Source organism: Alligator sinensis, unplaced genomic scaffold (genome assembly GCF_000455745.1).
Source record: "Alligator sinensis unplaced genomic scaffold, ASM45574v1 scaffold567_1, whole genome shotgun sequence".
NCBI lineage: Eukaryota > Metazoa > Chordata > Crocodylia > Alligatoridae > Alligator > Alligator sinensis.
The window spans coordinates 459028-475052 of NW_005842049.1; the positions used below are offsets into that span (position 1 = coordinate 459028).

Here is a 16025-nt window from a genome sequence, read left to right on the forward strand (position 1 = left end):
CAACTCCTTGTCCGAATGAAAAAATCAAAGTTGTTTGCGCTTCAGATAGATGACTCAACAGATATCTCAAACCGTGAAATTTTGACAGGATTTGTTTGATATATCAATGAAGAGAAGGTGCACAAAATGGTTGATGGGATGTAAGGTGCAAAAGGTTGAGAACTGCTGATTTAGACAATACCATAGAGCCAAGCTCTGGCTTTCACACCTAACTCCTCCATCCCCCAACTTACATTAATGTAGCTGGGAATTCCATGGGAACACCGTTAGGATACTAGATGTGAATAGTATTATAATGCCCATGACAATAAAATGACCCTACTGTACATTCAGTATAATTGAGCTAGCCTTCCGTTTACTGTGATTGAGGAATATTATGATGGAAATAAATTATATTTCTCCCTGTTTTAAGCTCCTTTTTTGCCAGTAGACCAAATAAAGGGAAGGGCTTTAGTAGAAATGAGAATCAGGCCCATTGTTTTGTTACAATAACCTTCCTCTGACCATCTATCTGATATTTTTTCATTGTACAGAATTTCCTCTTACTGCAGCAAGTATGTTGAGCCTGCCTTCTCATGAATTCCTTTCTCTGATTATATAATAGGCCTCTCACATTTTTGAAACAGTGAGCAGTTTGTGACTTCTCTATGTTTTTTTTTCTTGCTATTTCTGGATAAAGGTTTTGCTGATTCACTGAGATATGATTCTTTGCATTCACATCCCTATATAACCCAAGGGGCTTCAAAAAGGTGAAATGTTCAAGAACGTTTCCACTGGTGAATTACTTAAATGTTGTCTAACTAAAACTTCACTTTAACTTATTACTTCAACTGAGTTTTCATTTTGGATCAAAGTTCAGACTTCTTAAAAGCAATCAGTGCACATTTTTATAGAAGCTCTGTGGCCTAAATTCTGACCTCTGACTCATGTGTCAAAATCCCAGTCTCGCACCAGTGAGCTCATCTGAAAACAGATTTTGGACCGTGCCATAAAGGGCAATGAAACAGTCCAGGTGTTTGTTTCTAGGTTCTGTATCACTTTTTGCATTTATTCAAGTGTGCAGGAGCTGTGCAAGACCTTATTTCTTTAATATTTTGTTTTGTTTAGTGTTTGCATTCTGAGAAGTGAAGTTTTCCTCTGACTTCTGCATGCTCATGTATTTGGGCAAGTTGCCCTACTTATGGTAGGTTAGGTTTCCAGCAGTGTTTATTAGGACTCTCTCAAGCTACAAGATACATGCATTTGGCACCTAATGATGCTATATTTAGTAGTAGTAGTAGTAGTAGTTGTAGTATTAATATTAGTATTAGTATTATTTGCTGATACATTCAGGAATTTAGTTCACATGTCTCTATATAGTAAACTGAAATTTTAAAACACTGTGGGATTTCTCTATTACTCCTCCTATTCCAGACAGGTTATTACCCAAATGCCAACAGAAGGATAGATCATGTTAGTTATCTGTTGCCCTGATTCTCTACTCTGCTATGCCAGTTAAAAGATATTGTCAATGGAGTTACAGTGACATAAAAAAGGTGTAATGGAGTAAAAAATCAGGTCCTTTGTGTATTAAATAATTCTCTGCAGCTGTTTCTTATTTTCCCTGTAATGGCACACTGAATCACCTTGGGAAAATATTCTGTTTTAAGTGTCATGCTAGTAACTTAGTAACATTATCAAATATCCACTGGCACTCACATTGAGCAATTGCCATCTGTATTAAGAAGAAATCCCAAGAAAAGGTAGATTGATAATAAAGTGCTAATATTATGATCAGTTTACTGGTTTAATTTATTATCCAAGAATGAGATAGAGGGTCTGTTGCTAAAAATTACAGACCTAATTTTCCTTTTGCATATAACATCATATACAAGGGGGAAAAGTCCAGTAATAGGATAAGAATAGTGGAATAGAGCTCACACATGGAAGGCTGAATAAAATAATAAAGATATAGATGACGGAAAGGAGAGATTCATTAATGTGCTAGATATAATTGGATATTTCAGGCATAGAGCAATTGCATAAGTAAAAGCACACAGTTGTTTACAAGATAGAGAAACCAGGGCAATAAAGAAAGCGAAGACAAGGAGCACAGGAAAACGAGTAAAAGGCTTAGGCTAAGTACAAATATTCAAAAAGCCCAAGGCAGAATCGATTTAAGTTAAACAGTTTTCTGTGAGCTGCAGAGTTTAGATTGGTAGTGAACAGAACACACATTCACCCTTTGGGGGGGGAGGGGGGAGGTACAGATCTTATACTGGGTTCTCCCATTTTTAAACCAGTCTATGTGGGGCAAACTTCTATTCTGTTATGGATATAGACCAATATTGTGTGCTGAACTTCTGTTCTGCTACAGGTATAGACAGGTTTCCAATTACTTAGGCTAAGTACATACAGTCAAAAAGCCAGAGGATGAATCAATTCGATTTTCACAGGTTAGTCTAAGCTGCATAAATTGAACCAATAAGCAGGTGAACAGACATTCACTTTTGTTCTGGAAATGCAGCCACATGCTGCACTGGTCCAGGCCAGAAGCCAGGGTGGTGCTAGAGCACACCTTCCTGCTCAGCTGGAGCAGACACCTTTGGCTAAGGCTAGCCCACCCACCTGGTGAGGTGGGATCTGCAGGGCAGGTGCAAAGCATCCTAGGATGCTGGGGGACTGAGATTTAACCTGAATCTGGAGGGGAACTAGGACAGAAATTCAATAAACTGATTTAACCTAAATCAGTTAGGTCTGCTACTACATCCATCCAGGTTCATCTTAAACAGGTTTCAGCCTTTTGAAAGTGGTTTATGTGCCCTGAACTGTTGTGTTACAGATTTGAACCGGATTCTGATCACTTATTAGTTTATATGTAATTTCTATTCCTAGCCTTATGCCAGTAAAAGTATAATGTCTGTACCTACTATTAGAGTAGGGCAGGACAAATACATCCCACGGACTGCATACAGCCTGACAGGCAATTTCATCCAGACCATGGGCGCCCACCAACTAATTGTACCCTGCCCAGCCTGCGCACCTCGCTCCCACCATGTGCATGAAAGGTCCTGGTCCAGCCAGCACACAGCTTTCAGGCAGGGCTGCTGCTGTCACAGCTGCAGCTGCTACGGGGCCCACTCAGCTTCCCTGACCTTTAGTGGCTCCTCCTGCCTCTGCTGTACTCTGGGCACCAGGTAGGGAAGCCTCAGGAGTGGAGGGCGATGGGGAGATGCAGCTGGGTGGGAGTGTGGGGCTAGCAGGAGCACAGATCTCAGGTAGGCATGGTGTAGGTGTGAGGGAGGGTCGGTGGTGTGGGAACCTGCCACACACTCCTCCATGGCACACAGCCCTTGCCACTGGTGGTAGCAGCATGTGGAGGCCCTCGGGGCACTCGTGGCCTGTGCAAGTGGTGCTGCCTGGCAGCGCGCGGCTCCAGTCAGAACTGCACATGGCAGCAAGGAGCGCAGCCAGGCTAGCTTGCCTCTACTGTGTGGGGCTCCCCATGGTGCATGTGCAATTCCCAGCACTCATGCACCACCAGGGCAAGCCCCATGCAATGAAAACTGCTGCCTTCCCCACCACATGCAGCTGTGGGACTGCACCAGAAATGGCCGGGAGCCATGTCCCCTGCTTGTGTGGGGGCAGGCAGGGGGAATGCACCAGGCTTCATCATACAGGGTTTCCCCCTGGTGGCACATGAGTGCCAGGAGCTGCACATGTGCCACAGGGAGCCCCACATGATAGAGATGGGCTGACCTGGCTGTGCTCCTTGCTGCCATGTGCAGCTCTGGCTGGAGCCATGTGCCACCAGGTGGCAGTGCCTGCATAGGCTATGAGCACCCTGAGTGCCCCCCACCTGCTGCTGCTGATGCTGCTGCCAGTGGTGGGCACTGCGCACCTTTGGGGGTAAGTGGAGGGGTCCCCACAGCACCCCCACCCTTCCACAAACCCCACATACCCACACCCATCCCCCACAACCCCCCGCCATATACACATGCCCTGCAACATACCCTATGCCCCTCCACACACACAGCCACACCCTCAGAACCCCCACACACCCTCCCACACCCCACCATACACACATACAGACCCCCAACCACACCCTCCACACTCCTCCACACACAATATACAAGATTAAGACTTTATTTTTTAACTATTATACAATCATCTCTAAAACACTAAACATGACAAAATATTTTTTTTGTAATAAAATTAAAATATCTTATAGTAGGTGATTGACTTTTAGAATATGATTTTTTTTCCTGGTTCAAAGATTGCCATCCCCCCACCTTCCAAAAGGAGTATTTCCAGGGGCAAGACAAGGGACTTCTGGTGGCAAATGTCAGGGGTTAGGCCTGGGACTGCTGGTCCCAAGATAGTGACCAGGGGGTGGGGCACCTGTCAAGGGGCTGGGCTACCCTTGCAGCCTTTGACAGCTCACCAAAACTCATTAAGCGGCCCTCCAGCTAAAATAATTGCCCACCCCTGCCTTAAGAGACAGGTACTGAATTCTACCAAGCCTTGAAAGTTAAGATGAGGAGCTGAGATGTTATCATACAGCAAGCAAAATGTTTTGTAAAATATGACTACTGTGTTTGGCTTAAGGCAAGGGACTGCTTCTTTATGTGTACTGATACAGTGCGCAATGCAATGGGAACACAACTCCAGTGGCAGTGTGACAGGGAAAAAAAAGGGGGTTGTGACTGCCTGGCTACTGTCTCCTGCCACCACATGCAGGTGAAGAGACAACCTCTCAACACCCAATCTGTTGCAGCCATAAGGTTGCAAAGAATGTGTGTGTGTGTGGGGGGGGGGGGTGGGGGGGGGGGGGGGGGGAATGTGTGTATGTATTATTTGTTCAAGTTTTGACTCAGGTTTTGTTTGATCATCTTATCTTGTCATACTATGCTCAAGTTTATAGATTTTACAACCAGCACATCACAAATGACTGAACTAAACGACCACTAATAATGTTCATAAAGTAATTTTGGGGAGATGGGGAATACTGGACACTAAGCTCTCAAGCTTGGAGTAGCAAGATATGGGCATGGAATTTGATGTTTCTGAATGTATGGATATCATGTTTAATGAAACCTGCTTTGTGTGGGTTTTTTAAATTTTTTTTGACACAAAAGTCCAACCATCAAGTTCTGTCCTTAGTTCTTCAACAAGCACCCTTCCACTCAACTCAAAACAAATTCAGTAAAATGTAAAATTTATGAGAATGGAATATACCAGAACTCGAGATTGGATTTTGAGTGGTTTCTGATTGACATTCATCAGTGTCAATCACTGATTGAAAAAATTCTAGTTGCAAGGCACATATTTTTGCCTACATCTTCAGCTGGTGTAAGTATATGTAGCTTGACTGATTTCAGGGGCTAACTTGATATGGCCCAGCTGAGAAGCTGGCCATCTGCAATTCTATTTTGTATAAAATGTTATTGAATCTGACTCAATATTGGTGCCCTTTTGTTAAATAATTCTGTTGCTTTATTATTTTCAACAGGACAACATTTTTAAAATAGAAGATTCTCATTTTGAAAATGGCCGAGGGAAAAGTCCCTATGACCCCAAGTTGCTGACAGCTTCTCTTTTGATAGGTATGTGCCATAATGTAAAATAAATTAGACCAACCTTTACCTTACATATCCACCAGTTTAATTCATTTTATTTTTCATACCACAGCATTTATAAGAGGTTGATTGTTTATTTCTCAATATCATTCCTGGTTGATTTGGAATATGGATTATCAAAGTGTTGGGGTTTTTTAGAAATAAGGTGATTGTATGCAGATTCTGTTTTGCTTTATTTTTCCCAGTTGAAGGTCTGATTCTGTAAAGTGTTAATGACCCCCAGTCCAGGCAGGTCAGTAGGATTAAGGGTTCCTCAAAAATCAATAAGCATAACACCTAGGTGCTGATTCTACAATTAACAACTTGCAGGGGCCAGGGTTTACCCACATAAAGTCCAGTTAATGTAACTGAGAAGATCACCATTGAAATGAACTTTTCAAGGTTAGTTGTGTTTAAATTAATGGTAGACGTGCATCTTAGGCATCTTAATGGTAGACGTACGTGCAGACATTAAAAAAGCCAGAGGCAGAATTGATCTAAGTTACGCAGTTGTCTGTAAGTGGCACAGTTTAGATAGGTAGCAAACCGGACACATGTTCACCCTTTGGTGTGCCAAACTTCTCTTCTGTTAAGGGTATAGACCAGTCTCCGATTGCTTACACCAATAAAAGTGTAATGTCTGTACCTAGCCTTAAATGCCTTGGATAGCTCAACCTCCCCTTTTATTTTAACATGTAATTTGTTGTGCTCCTGCCGTCTCATTCCCAGATTTTTTTTAAAAGGGACAATAATGAATGTTGTTTCAAGGAAAAAAAAAATGTCCTCCCCTTATCTAAGCAGTTAAATCTTCTCAGGGTTAGCCACTGTCCTTGACACATAACTTGGCTCAAGGGAAGTAATTAAAACTTGAGATCTAGTTGTTTGATAAAATTTCAGTTTCAAGGAGCAAGCAGTGGATTTTCAAAAGTCTGTAGCTCTCTGTCTTGCAAAAATCCTTCAGAAATAACAAGTAGCCTCACCTAGGATATTTTCCTTATTACTTTTCAAACATAGGCAGTTGTAGTGCTTTACCCAATAACCATCCATGTCCATTTCTACATTTAGACCAGACATGACTCATAAAAGAAAGCAAGAAAACATAGTCCAGAGTGTGCCTAGTTTCCCTGCTTTTAGAAGCCCCTAATGATTGCAGGTGACGAGATGCCCTGGGGACACGTAATTTTTTAAACAAGAAAGAAGCACGCACCTTGCTCCAACTTGCACCTTCCAAATGAAAAGAAAAAAAAATCACGTGCCTAAAAGGCCAGTGTATAAATTGGTGCCTGGAGCAACTTTAATTTGTGGCAGGGCTGCTGGAATGACTTGACTATTTACTTTAATATTCAGTAAAGAAAGAAGATGATGACAAGCCAGTATTACATGGTGCATACGGTATGCAACCACACAGAGTCAGCAGGGTCTAGTCTTTCACATTCTTTTTTTTTCACTTGGGCCTGAACAAATATGATCTTATTTCTCTTGGCTTTGCTTTAATGTCTTTAAAACATTGTTGTTCTCATAGGCATTCTCAGTGCCTAACTGGTTTTTGCTCTGTCATATATTCCTCTTTATAGATCAGGATCCCTCAGGATCTTGTTGGTTGATTGTGTTTCAGGGTTCAGTTAGACCCATGGATTTATCAACACTTTGCAAGAAGTTCCAGGCAGGACCTAGAAATAACAATCCAGGTCCTTGTATTTTAACTACAATACTATCCTTGCCTGTCAGCCATGTTATTATCTTCCTGTGTTACTAATTAAATCACTGTTAGCTTTCTTTACTATAAAAGTTTGCTAGGTCCTTTACAAAGTGTTGGCCAGATTCACCCATGCTGGTTTGCCCAGTCTTTAGGTCTAAAGCAGAAATGTAAAGCAGGAAGCACAACTTAGCTGCATTTTCTACTACATCATTTTCTACTTAGCTGCATTTTCTAGTGCACCTATAGGATTTTTGAGCAAACTGGCATAGCCTCCAAAGTAAGTGGGATCAGCCTGAGAGGGGATGGAGCCAAACAGGTTGGAAGATGAGCTGATCAAGCCACAAATGTATTAGTGTGTTCTCTGATCCACTTGGAGCAGTCCCTGGAGTAGATGGGGAAAGGAGGGCACTCAAAAGTTGGTAGAGCCAAGCGGTCTAGGAAATACTCTGCTTGAACGGAATTGCTTCTTATAATAGAATACTTTACAGAGAGCAGAGCTCCATCTTCTCTTGCCCTTCCCTATAATGAAACCATCTCTAAAATACATCCACCTCTGACATAAAGTGAATCCTTTACCACTCCTCTTCTACTCTCCAACACTAAGTGTTTTAAAAAAAATAGAAATAAGTAATTTCTTAAAGGTAAAAGAAAAGATTTAGGTGAAGGGAGTGTAATTATCCAAGCTGGAATTTATTTAAGGAAGATGTGAATATTAATTTCAATAAATGCCCTAAGATCTCTGATAGCTGTTAGACACCAGGGTCTCATTTTTAATGTCTCGTCTAAAAGAAACCTTTATATGTGTTGAAAGTATCTTCAATTTTCCTCTCTCTTCTAATAAAATTCAATAATGATTTAAAGAAGCAGTTTATCATTACAAAATGGTTTCAATATTTTTTTCCAAACTGTGTTTCTTATTCCATCCACCTGCAAACAGTTTTCATTATTTTTTTAAGACCTGTTCATTAAAAGTAGCTATTGCTTCTCTGCTCTGAGTAAATGCCATTTGGGAATATGATATGGCCAGGTCCTGAATAGTCTAAGCTATTACATAGCCATCATCTCCCATCTATGTATTGCTAACAAAACATCATGCATGTGTGCAAGATGATGTACAGAAATGTAAGGAGGCCTCATCCAGGAGTGCTGCCGGCATCTGTTTCAGGACAGGAGAAAAAATGAAAGGCACCTTGGATTGCATGTGGAACAGTCACAAGAAAGATAATCAGCTGATTTGTTAGTTGGAGACAATCAGGCTAAAATTTTCCAAAGAGCTTCAAAGAGTTAGACACCCCCAAAAGTGCTGACTTTCATGTGTTCCTTGTACCAGGAACTTTTAAAAAGTGTTTAGGTCCTTACAGATGTTAAGGTGTCCTATGTGCAACTGTAAGCAACATACGACCGAGATTCTGAAAGTTCCTTAAAAGTCCAAAATGGGTGTTAATGAGATTTAAAGGGTTCTAGATGTCTGCATAAGGATCTGGGCCTTATTGCTTGTCTTAACTTTCTTCATTAAATTCAATGCAAGATTTGCTGTTGATGCACACTAACTATCCAGTTTTCCTAGTAGTGTGACAGAATTATCTGCCTATCTGGAATCATAATTCACTGTAGCATACTTCTTACCCATGATAACAACTTGCACAGTTTAGCCTTGGTTTTGCTTTCATCCTCTGATTGTCATCATTTGCAACACCTTAAAACAAGTACTCTTCAAGAATTCAACAATTCTTCTTCCTTAAGCGCTAAAGACAATAAATACAGAAAATATATTAAAATTATTTATTTTTAGCTGTTTTGGTAGCTAAAGAATTCTGGACTATACACTTAAGGTTCAGTGAACAGTTTTGTTCCTTCAGTGCACCAAGGGAGATTGTTCCTTTTAAAAAGCTAACAATGAGGGTGGGGGGAAAAACATAAGTTGTGTGCTTTAATAGTCATTAGGGTTGTGTGAAATAGCACCGTTTCATTTCGACTTCCATTTTGCCATTTTGAAGGGACAGTGTTTCATTTTGTCATTTTGTTTCAGTTGGAAGTATTGTTCTGTTTCGTTTTGTCAAAACTGTTTTACTGTTTTGACGCAGTTCAGCGTTTTGCCCATAGGCTATAATGGGGAATCATGAAAATGCCTACAACTTTGTCACTTCTTGGCTGATTCAGATGAAAGTTGCAGGGATGGTAGCCCCTTCTGCGGGCATGATGTCTGCTAAGCTTCAAGGAGATAGGTGCAGGGATTTTTGGGAAACTGCACCTCAAACATTTCAATGCAAAACTCATATCACTTGCTGGCAGTGGCAGCCCGCTGTCATCTCACGTGCAGATCTGGGGGCCTGCACCCCCTGGGAGGGCTGCAGGGCTGTGCCAGACTCTTCCCAGGGGTTGCAGGCTGCCAGATCTGCATGCAGGAGGACAGCAGGCTGCCACTGATGGCTGGGGCTAGCGCCAACACCTAAGTCTGCCCAGCACAGCCTGCGCCGAGCGCCGGGAAGCACCCAGTGGTGGCGCTGGCCCCAGCCAGCAGCGAAGCCTGATGTCATCCCGCACAGAGATCCAGGGGCCTGTGCCTCCCAGGAGGGCTGCGGAGCTGTGCCAGAATCCTCCCAGCGGGTGTGGGCCCCCGGATTTGCATGCGGGATGACAGCAGGCTGCCGCTGCCAGCTGGGGCCACCGGCAGCACCAGGCTCCAGTCTATACCCAGAACAGAACAGAAGTTCAGCACAAGTAGACTAGTTTAAGAATGGCAGAACCCAGTCTAAGATTTGCCCACCCCACTCCCAATCAAAGGGTGATTATGTATTTTGTTTGCTACTGATCTAAACTACACCGCTAACAGAAAACCACATAACTTAGATTGATTTGGCCTCAGGCTTTATGAATGTTGGTACCTAGCCAATATGAAGCTGTCACATCGTATGCTGGTGCAAACCAGGAAACCATGGCTAAGTAAAAACAGTCAAAAAGCCAGAGATGAAATCAATTCAGTCTTTGCAGGTTTCTCTGAGTTGCATAGATTGGACTAATAACTGAACTGAGATTCACTTTTCTGTTGAAGCAGCCAGATGTCTGGACTGGCACAGGCCAGAAAGGGGCACTAGAGCAAACCTCCCAGCCTGCCAGTATTGATGAGTCCATCTGACTAGGGAATATCCCTGATTGGCTGCCCAGCACACACCCCAAAGTCTCTACTGTCTCCCTGCAGTGAGGGGAAGGAGGCTCCCATCCAGGGGCTGGCTCCTGCAGTTGGCCCATGTAGGGGGGGCCGTATACTTCAGGGGGCTTCCCCCACCCTGGGCTGAAGTCCCCCAAGCCCTGGTCTGTCTGACTGTGCAGGGGAGGGGTGGGCGGATACCCTCTGCTCCCATGGCTGGGCAGACCAGGATTCAGGGGACCTGGGGCCATGACTTGAGTTGAGGGCTTTGATATCCTGCCCACCCCCTCCTCTCTGCTGCCCCACAGGGCTGACAGGTGCATACAGGATGCAGGCTGGGAAGCAGAGGCAGAAGGTTTGTTGCCTCACCTCTGTGACAGTTTGGGCCAGCTAGGCGCTCGGCTGGAGCAGCAGAGCATGACCCACAGTCCAGCTGGCTGCCCTGTTAAGATGGCCTGGGATTCTAGGAGACTGCAAAGTAACTTGTGTCAGGAGCAGATCTGGGACAGAAGTTTGATAGACTAGTCTAACCTGAAGTGATTCAGTGTGATGCTACATCCATTCAGGTCTATCTTAAATCAGGTTCAGCCATTTTGAAACTGATCTGTGTGCTGAACTTCTGTTCTGTTACAGGTGTAGACTGGTTATCAATTACTGATACTGGTTTATATGTAATTTCTGCCTCTAGCCAATGTTTCTTTCCTTTCTTGGTGCACCTCTGTAGCTTTTCATAGCACCTCATTTGTGAAGTGACATTGTAAAGTGCAGAGAGACTCTAAATGGAATCTCAATTAATTGCTGCACTATTTGCTTAATTTCAATAATCTGTTATTATAGCTGGAATTTTGCTTTTCTTTAATGACCTTCCCATCTGTTGACAGCTAAGAAATAAAAATGGTGCTTGTTGCTTGTCCCTTGATTCATATTGATTTATCCTGACTCACATGGGAGTGGAAGGCAAGAAAATGAGGGTAAGGTTAAAAAAAGGTTAAGAGGAGCATCAAAGATATTTTCACAAGCTAAAAGGGTTGATGCTCTTTAAAATCTCAGCCTCATATGCTGTACATAATAAAGGCTATAATTAAGTGATTGTCTCCCTTTTAAAAAGAAGTTGAAAATGACACAGAAGAATGATAAAACGTTAATTAATGATATGCTGTTCTGTTTCGCTTCTGATTACACCTCCTGCTGGGCATGACTGGTCTATTTGCTTCTAATCTCTACTGTGAATTCATTCAATTCCACGCCTTTCTGCTATCATGTTTTCACCCTTCCTGACTTTCATGACTACCATATGGTACAGAGTCACTGTAGGTTCAATTGATAATTCTATGCTGTCAGTATTTCAGAGGAGAGATGACAGTGTTTTCCAAGAGGCGTATTTGGACATGGCTGTCCTACCATGGAAATGTCTAAAATTGGCATGAAAATCATAAGCTTGTTTCCAAAATGTGTTCTAAATCAGATTGTGGTGGGATTCATTCTGGCCATGCAGAATCTATTACCTGAGCTTCAGAAAACAGTTGTTTTTTGCTCAGGTACCCTTCTCACTGGCAGTTCTTTTAAGTCAGATACATAAAGATCCTCAGCAATAGGAATGATCATAGGAATGGTGATACATAAGGGAGGTAATATGCTAGTCCTGATTTCAGATGCAGCAATGAAAGGATTCAGACCCTCAAAGTGCAATTTCAGCTTCCTAAAACCAGAATATCTCTATGGAGTAAGTGCATTTGCACCAAGAAAACTGATACCATAATCTGGCTCTACCCATCTGACCTCTTGAAACTTTTTATGGATCTGATCATTGTATATCTAATTCCTTCTTATGGAATTCCCCTATTCATCAAGTGGTCTAGCATTACAGTGACTAGTGCCAAAATGCAGGGATCTATCTTGGGACTTGCTCCTGGTCTTTGGAAGTAGAACCGCATTATCCTGTGTCCTCTGTGGCCTTTCTGATTAAGTCAGCAGTGCCATATGCAGGACTATATTATTCTGTGAGTTGCATCTCAGATATGGTTGCCTGCATGCTACTTATGGAGATCATTTTCCCCCTTCTTCACAGCCCTCTAAGAGCTGCTAGTGCCACCGTGAGAAGCATAAACTTCAGAAAAAGAAAAGCCATGTTCTCTCCCCCACACTGCAAATGGTACTCAGGAAGTCACTCCTAAAGGATTTTATGCCTAGCAGTTCACATTTGAAGAATTTAAGGAAAGAACTCAGAGGCCTCCTAATCTGGGAACCTATAAGCATTACTTTTCCACTGGCCAATTCCTTGTAACCATTTATGCCTGTGCAAAGTGGCTATAAACTACTAGCGTTCTGACTTGACAAACTGGGTCTAAAATCTTTTAAATGTCTGATTGTCCAGGTCAGCGGGACAAATACAGAAGTATGTCTGAAATAAAAATCAGCACCACAGTATAAAAGCTGGTACTGTATGCTCTTATATTCAATAAGGGGAATACGTTTTACTGCATTATACAGTTATCTCATTCTGGTCCATATATGCATGAGTATAACAGAAAACATAGTTGCCATGCCTTTCTGTTTATCATGTAATATTTGATATCTTTCTAAACTGACCCAGCTTTTGGAGGCAAGTCATTAGGTGACAATAGTAACTTTTGTTCCAAAAATTAAATTTGCCGGCCCCTCTGATTGTGAAAAAGATCCTCAAAATGTGACCGGAGTGCATCAGAAATCAGAAGACAAAAGAACCCAGAATGTATTTATTTATTAATTTTAAATTCCATGTCTTTTAGTTAAGTCTCATGGTCTTGAGGGTCCTTAGAGTTGTCATCAGTGGATAAATATTTGCTCCTTTCCTGACAAAATTCTTACAATGATCTCATTTCATCCTCCAGATGGAGAGTTGTACTCTGGGACAGCGGCGGACTTCATGGGTCGAGATTTTGCCATTTTCCGAACTCTGGGCCACCATCATCCAATCAGGACAGAGCAGCATGATTCTCGGTGGTTAAATGGTATGCATGATGTACATGTATCCAGTGTTATGTTTGTTCAGCCTATAAAGTTACATACCAGAAACAGTTTCCTTCTAGCAACATTCATGGACCACATTTCTCTTTTATTTGGAGCAGAACTTTGTCTTAAACTAGTTAAACTAATCAAAAGTGATTTATAAAGGAGCATATTTGTTTTTAATTACAATGAGATTTGTGGAGTGTGATTAAATTTAAAACATATCCACAGACTGCACCTAAAGCAACATTGTATCGCAATAACAGATTTTGAACTATGTAAGTAAAGCAGGATGTCTACTTTTGAGAAATGACTGACAAGAGTCTAAGGACAGAGGCCAGAGTGAAAGCTTTCAGGAGTTATACAATATATTGCAATATTTGACATTGGCCTTCAGGAAAAAAGAAAAGTAGACACACGGAACATGTAAAGCATGCCCTAACTCCCAATATTGTGGACTAACAAAGGAGTCTTGGGTAATGTAGGACTTGCTTCCTTTATTTAAAATCACAGTTTGGAGTAACTTCTATTTCTTGTGTGCGCTCAGATCCATAACTGCCTGACAGGTGCAACCACCTAGCAGGCATATGTCATCAAAATGCATGTGTTGCTATACAAAGGATTGGCCCAGCTCCAGCAGTCATCAAAATTTCCACTGATTTAGATCAAAAACTGGATGCACAAATGTGTGGTCATTTTTCTGCAAGAACATCTGCTTGCCTTCATATTTCTACAAGGCTGATCCATGATGACTGGTTTTGATGATTCATTTAAAGAAGTGGTTCTCAGGAATTTTAGACTCAAGACACCCCTTGTTAGACTGGAGACAGCCTTTCATAACTTTTGTGAATTGAGTGGCACTCCATTTCAAAAACTAATTTATTTATTACAGTGTTTACCTCTTTGCAGAGGAGCAAGGCAGTGGGCATGGGGGAACAGCCAGGCAGGGAGAGTCTGAATCTGTAACTTAACCCTGCCCTTATCTGCTTATTCCTTTCACACCTTGCTTATTTACTGACACTTCCTGCATCACCTGTTAAAGGAGTTTGCAGCACCCTAGAGTACCCCATCGCCCCAGTTGAGAATCACCTCTATCTGAGAATCACTAAAAATAAGAATATGAGAAATGGGTCAGATGAATGGTCCATCTAGTCCAGTATCCTTTTTCCAACACTGGCAGAAGTTGATGCTAGAGGGAGAGCAGATATATCTGGTGTCATCTGCCCCCTATCCAATACCCTCTGTGCATCCACCATTATTGGCTTAGAGATGCCAGAGAAAACACCCCCAACCATTCTGTTCACTGATTTAAAGTAATGGGTGTTTCTCTAAGATTTCCCTCCTCTGGAGCATGCCATGCCCACCCATCCCTAATTCTTGATGAAATCCTTTTAAGTAACAATTATAAATAAAAATTTAAATAACAGCATAAGTGATAGTGTGGGGGAGAGGGTACAACTCTGCACTACTGCAGCTGCCCCTGCTGCTGCCAAGAGCTGGGTCCAGCTGGGCTACAGCTCCACGCCCTGCCATTGGCACAGAAATCTGGGGGGGCATATGCCTCCCTGTGTCCCTCCCCTCAACATATCACCTGTGGTCTGCAGCTCATGCTCAGTGCAGCAAAAGAAACCCCAGGTTGGCATCAGCATCAGTTGTGGATGGACCTGACAGGTTTCAGGTGGGGATTGGGGTGTCCACCCAGGTCCACAGCTGATGCTGCCATATCAGTGCTGGGTGGAAGCAGTCCTGGCTGCCTGTGCAGCACAGTGGAAAGACCCCTGCCCACCCACCCACCTGGCACCACATCCATGATTTGGCAGTCTGGATCCAGCCCGTAGCTTGTAGTTTGCCCACCCCTGTTATACACTGTACATCTAGACTGTGTTCTTGCTGTTCCACCCACTCTCAAGCACACCCAACCCATGTACTTCTACTGTCATGTGCTAAGTATAGAAATACAGTGATGAACTACTTCAGAAATGGTGGGTGGGGGGTGCCTCCATGGCTGTTCTGAAGTATGCTGGAGACCTGGGAATGAGATTGGGGGGGATGGGACTTCTGACAGTACCATGAATGCAGCATAGACAAGTCCCCAGTGAGCTTGCATGTTTAATGCCATTAAATAGGAATTAGTAATATATTTCCTTCTAAAGATTAGAGCTTACTCTGTAGGAGTAGGTTGAACCCACTGGCACACACATTTCTGAATCCATCAGATTTTTGACATTCATATGTTTTGCACTTTCCATGCCTTACTTACATTTGCAGTGAGGTCCAGGTATCCCTGCTTGCATTCAGAGTTCAGTGTAGTTGCAAAAATGCAAACCTAGACTTTTCAAGTACAAAAACAGTTTCCCTTTTGAGAGTTGACATTTTATTAGCTATTACTTGTCAATATTTTAATATCTTGTGGTCAGGTCTTAAAGATCTTTGCAGGAAAGCTTTTTTTTTTTTATTTGAACTACCATATTTACTCAAAGAAAAGTTTTTTTCACCCAATCAACATGAAGGAAAAAGCTCCTCGTCTTACATTCAAATACAAGAAAACCTCATTAAAAGTGTTGTCTATTATTAAAATGCTGCCAAAAGCAGC

The 16025-nt window shown here is 42.3% G+C and overlaps 1 protein-coding gene across 1 annotated transcript in view; it reads left to right on the forward strand.

Annotated features, from left to right (window-relative positions):
* Positions 1 to 16025, forward strand: part of SEMA3A (semaphorin 3A) — a 231570-nt gene that overhangs the window by 145245 nt on the left and 70300 nt on the right. The window contains exons 5-6 of the mRNA XM_006022863.2: positions 5492 to 5585; positions 13315 to 13434. Coding sequence (XP_006022925.2) covers positions 5492 to 5585; positions 13315 to 13434 — 214 coding nt within the window. The remainder of the gene's footprint in view (positions 1 to 5491; positions 5586 to 13314; positions 13435 to 16025) is intronic.